Source organism: Cariama cristata, unplaced genomic scaffold (genome assembly GCF_000690535.1).
Source record: "Cariama cristata isolate BGI_N322 unplaced genomic scaffold, ASM69053v1 scaffold14802, whole genome shotgun sequence".
NCBI classification, from domain to species: domain Eukaryota; kingdom Metazoa; phylum Chordata; class Aves; order Cariamiformes; family Cariamidae; genus Cariama; species Cariama cristata.
The window spans coordinates 2,472-7,450 of NW_009604508.1; the positions used below are offsets into that span (position 1 = coordinate 2,472).

The 4,979-nt window shown below is 51.8% G+C and overlaps 1 protein-coding gene across 2 annotated transcripts in view; it reads left to right on the forward strand.

Annotated features, from left to right (window-relative positions):
- HAGH (hydroxyacylglutathione hydrolase) overlaps window positions 1-4,979 on the forward strand; it is a 9,074-nt gene that overhangs the window by 2,442 nt on the left and 1,653 nt on the right. The window contains exons 2-7 of one of the 2 annotated variants that reach the window (XM_009695660.1): window positions 462-543; window positions 916-1,097; window positions 1,566-1,630; window positions 2,492-2,609; window positions 3,685-3,793; window positions 4,741-4,844. In XM_009695660.1, the coding sequence (XP_009693962.1) occupies window positions 993-1,097; window positions 1,566-1,630; window positions 2,492-2,609; window positions 3,685-3,793; window positions 4,741-4,844 (501 nt within the window). In that variant the 5' untranslated portion in view covers window positions 462-543; window positions 916-992. The remainder of the gene's footprint in view (window positions 1-461; window positions 544-915; window positions 1,098-1,565; window positions 1,631-2,491; window positions 2,610-3,684; window positions 3,794-4,740; window positions 4,845-4,979) is intronic. The other variant, XM_009695659.1, reaches the window with a different exon arrangement.

Consider the following 4,979-nt stretch of genomic DNA (forward strand, 5'->3'; position numbering starts at 1 on the left):
TGTTCCTGTTTTTCCTCTCTTTTTTTTTTTTTTTTTTTTTTTAATGGCAGAGTCTCTTAGGGCATGGTTGTTTCTTTGAGAACTGCATATCTGTGAGCTGAACAGTGGAGCACAGGTTATTTGCATCTGGAATTAGGTTTGCTTCTTGGATCTGATTAAACATTTAACCAAAAGCAAACAGGGAAGCACTGCTGTTGCATCAAGGTAGCCCGTGAGCAAGAAGCCTGCCCACAGTGCGTGCTTGGTACCTGGCCAGGCAGGGAGCCTTGCCCTCCGTGCAGAGAGCCTGTCTTCTCTCCGTGCACGGGCAGGATGTCATTTCCCCAAGGAACGAACCAGATGTTTCTGTTGTAGCAGTGGGTGTATTTCTCCTTTTCTTGTTGTGTTGGTTTTGTTTTTTTTTTTCCCCTCCCTTTTTGTCTTTTGGCTGTGACATGGCCTTTGGTGCTTTTTTTGCAAAGTCACTGTCCCAGGCTGACCTTTGTCCAGCTGTTCCCTCCCCGTTCTGCTTTCCTGGCCCTTGAAATCTTCTCTCCGAACCAGGTACAGCGCTTTCTCTGCATGAGTGCATCTCTGGGATCAAAGTGTCCCACTCCGGTGCAGCTGTGAGGCACCGAGAGCCTCCCGTGCTGTGGGGCACAAGGTAAACCAGGTACAGCGCTTTCCCTGCATGAGCACATCTCTGGGATCAAAGTGTCCCACTCCAGTGCAGCTGTGAGGCACTGAGAGCCTCCCGTGCTGTGGGGCACAAGGTGACGCAGCCAGGCACTGCGGTCCCGTGGTGACCTCCCTCCTCTTCCTCTGAAGGAGGCAGGTTGGGCTGTCCATAGCCTTCCTTCTCCAGGGCCGTGGGACCTGCTGTGCTTGTTCCCTTCCCTCGGCTAATCTGAGGTTTGCCTGTTTTGGGGTCCCCAGGTCCAGCGCAGCTGCGAGCTGTCTTCCTGCACACGGAGCACGAACAGAGGAGGTCGAAGACGGTCACGCAAGCCGACATGAAGGTGGAATTACTCCCAGCCCTCACAGACAACTACATGTACCTCCTCATTGATGAGGAAACGAAGGAGGCTGCAATAGTTGATCCTGTGCAGCCCCAGAAGGTAATGGTGTCTGCTGCCTTTGTGAGCAGGGTGCTCACCGCTGGGAGTCTGGGAGATCCTTCCAGGTTGCCACATCCACAAGAGAATTAGTCACACGCTGACTCAGGCGTGGGGGAAAGGCAGGACATACTGGCCATGCCTCGACAGGGACAGGGCTCCGCAGGCAGTCTGCTTCTGGGCCCAGGCAGCTTGTCCCTGACTTCAAGGGTTATTGACCCGATTTTCTTTTTTGCCCTTAGTTTGACTTAGTGCAGAAAATGGGACCGAGGGCTTAGTCGTGACTAGCTGGATCAGAGACCTTGTGTCCTAATCTGTTACTACGACTTGGAGAGGGATGAGTTCTCTGCAGAGCTGCTCATGTGGCTCTCAGACCTTGAAGGGGTTGTGTCCAGGTTACACCAGGCGCTGGGTGTGCTGTTAAGTCATTTCAGTGAGTTGTGATGCTCTTGCTGTGCCCTGTACCTGCAGGTGTTGGATGCAGTCAAAAAGCACGGCGTGAAGCTGACCACCGTCCTGACCACACATCATCACTGGTAACTGTCTGCTGTAGGGGACCCCTCTTCCCTCTGCAGAAAGCAGTCAAGAGTTGTTGGATCAAGTTGGTCTTCTCTAAGCAGGAGCTTAGGTGTGAGGAGAAGGATCAGAGCTTGGGAAGTGTTCCCTTGGGCTTGCTATGACCAGATGCATTGTCTAGCCTGCAAGCTCTGTCTGTCAGTGCCTTTAACCTTTAAAATGCTGGCTTCTTCCAGGTGGCCAGTGAAATAACTGTGTGTGAAGGTAGCTGTGGAGTGCAGGAAGGAGCACGCTCCCACTGAGGTGCTAGGACATGCCTGTAAGGCGTGCTACTCACAGTCAGCACTTGTGGGAGGATTACCTGCGTTGCAGATTAACTCTGCCAGGGATGTAAAGATGAATGTTTCGCATTAGCAGTTTTGCAGTGCTGAACGTGAGTGACCTCTCGCGTGGGCCGTAGCGGAGCCACCTCTGTGGCTGGAGAACCAGCCCTGGTCTGGCAGGACCAGCACCTGAATGCTGAGCTGGTCGGACACTGGCGTGCTCGCTCCATGGTGTCTTGTGGGACACTGAATTACACATATCCCGGTTATCCCAATCTCTTCCTGCCCTAGTCACTGGAGAGTTGACTGTGAGCCCTTAAGGCAGGTGTTTCCCACTGGGTATGAACTTGTCGGGGGTTGTTCCCCCCTCTCACTGTCCAAGTTACTGGAGAAATTATCTCCGCTCCTGCTGATGTGGCATATCCTTTGACATGAGGACAGTGTTAGGTACTGGGAGAACAGTTGATCAGAAATGATCACCTGGAGGTTACCGTTGCAATACGGGTTACGATAAATTTGTCTTCATCCCTGCCCAAATCCGTTTTTCTGATCTTCCAGGGACCATGCTGGAGGAAATGAGAAGCTCGTAAAGATGGAGACGGGGTTGCGTGTGTATGGGGGAGACAGCAGAGTTGGAGCACTGACACAGAAAGTGTCTCACCTTACATCACTCAAGGTAAAGGGAGTGAGCGGCAGGACTCCGTTGAGGGACATCTCCCATTTGAGTCACTGCTTTAGAGCTGGACCAATGGGACCAACCTGAGTTAATATTGTGGTCACAGCTCTTTTACCTTGTAACGTCTCTTGGATGTAGTTGATAGTTTAAGTACAGCTTTCACCCTTTTCCAGCCCTGTGAACCATAACCCCTCTGTCTTGTTTTGGCCAGCGATGTTTCATTGCTGAGAACATTGGCATGGCTCAGACGCCTGCATTGCCTGGGGCGTGCTGGGTGTCCGGGTGCTCCAAGTGGGGTGGTCAGAACAGACGTGTGAAGGGACAGGGCTCGTGCTTCTCTGGGGCATAGTTAGCACCGAACAAATGCAAGCGATCCTCTCTGAACGAAGGCTCGAATACAGGGTGAGGAGAAAGTGGGCCAGCAGTGCTAGCTGCCTGCGTTGCTTTTCCAGAGCAAAAGCAGCAAACCGTGTTGCAACCTGGCTGTTTGTTTCCAGGCGAGCTGGCAGATGACATAAACTGCTGTGAAATGTGCAGGCTGGCATGAACGTCACCCCTAGTCTTGCGGTGCACCTTTGGGGGGGGCAGCAGCAAAGCCGGGAGCACAGAAACACATGGGAAGGTGTGCAAATTAGGGCTGTGGGGGAAACATCCCCTTGGCCTCATGAATGTGTTTAATCCTTCCCTTTTTGTGAGTGTCATCCACTTCTTCCCTTCAGCTTCGTTTGTGTTTGGAGCTTTTTACACTTGATTAACTTTGTTTAGGATTTTGTGTTGCTCTGGATCTGTTTGCTCTTGCTGCCAACCAGACGCTGAGTCACTCTGCATGTAAATGAAAGAATCTGGCAGTTCTCTTTGTCCCAACACCTGCTAGGAGGAAACAGCTCCCGTCCAAGTCCCTGCCATAAAACTCTCTTGCTGGACTCTCCCAGGAGCAGAGCTGATGTTTACTGGCCAGCTATGTGAGAATTTGCCTGTAGGACTACTAGACTGTTGTAATAGTTGCAATTCTTTTCTAACCGTACGAATGCTAGCAAACGGTAGCTTAAGCTCTAGTCTTCTGCCTTCTTCTCAGGTGGGATCTCTTAATGTGAAATGCCTCTGTACGCCGTGTCACACTTCTGGACACATCTGTTATTATGTGACTAAGCCAAATAGCTCCGAGCCACCTGCTGTTTTTACAGGTGAGGAGTTGGGAGGTTACATTGCCGGCAGTCTGTGTTGCAAAGAACTAAGCTACCCCTCTGCCTGTGTGCTCCTGACTCTGGAGGTGCATTCATCCCTTGCTGCCAGTGCTGCTGGTTAGCATCCACATCTTGTCCCCTTAGCGAGCGCTACCAAGTAGTATATGTAGATGAAACTGCTGAAACCCCTCTGGGTTTGTAAAGCATTGCTGGACACCCTGCAAGCAACATCAAGAGCGAGCCCTGGCTGAATCCTACATCTAGCCTTTTCTTCCTTGAAACAAGAGCTGTTGGTTTACTCTCTCAGGCCAAACTGTGGCTGATTCCAAAGCCTGTTGCTTTTCCATATATCTGTACTCATGTCCGTAACAAAACGGAGAGAAGAGAAACTGGGGGAGTAGGAGAGGGCTGGTGCTCCATCTCTGGTAGCTGGGTTCTGGATCCTGTTTTGGAGAGTAGGGTTCCCCCTTCCCTGCGACTGCGCCCCGTCTCCCCAGACTGCCGTGTCATCCCTCTCCTGATGGGCGTTCTCCAGAGCTTGCACCAGCTGCTGCATGGAAGAAGTAATGGCTTAAGAAAGATTTTAGGGAGCACTGGGGAGAAAATGCGGAGGTGACATCTTTGTTCAGCTTCATAGCAAAGAGAACCAGTGTTCCTTGTCTGCTCTAGAAAGGACAAGAGGGGACAGCAGACTGCCCACAGGTAGGGGAGCACTGGCACGGTTTGCCTGGCGAAGCTGTGGGGTTTCCTGTGCTACAAGTCGTGTTTGCCGCCTGCGTTTATGTAGCACTGAGCCCATGTGGGGCTGCAGCATAGCCTGGCTCTCCCCGTGCCTTCTGCTGAGCGAGGACGGCGATGGCAGGAGCGAGGCCGCGGGGACCGTGTGCTCACGCTTTGGTGTGAGGAGCCTTGTCTGGTCCTGATGCCGTGTCACGCCTCCCTTGCAGGTGACACGCTGTTTGTGGCTGGTTGTGGAAAGTTCTTCGAGGGAACCCCGGAGGAAATGTACAGAGCACTGATTGAGATTTTGGGCAACTTGGACCCCAAAACGGTATGAACCCCTCTCCTTTTGTGCTAGTAAGTTAACCAACCAGAAACTAGTACGGACATCAAAGAAACTGTCTTCCTAAAGATACTGTTGTTCAAAGAGAGAATTTCTCATGTGTTGAAGGAATGAATGCTTACA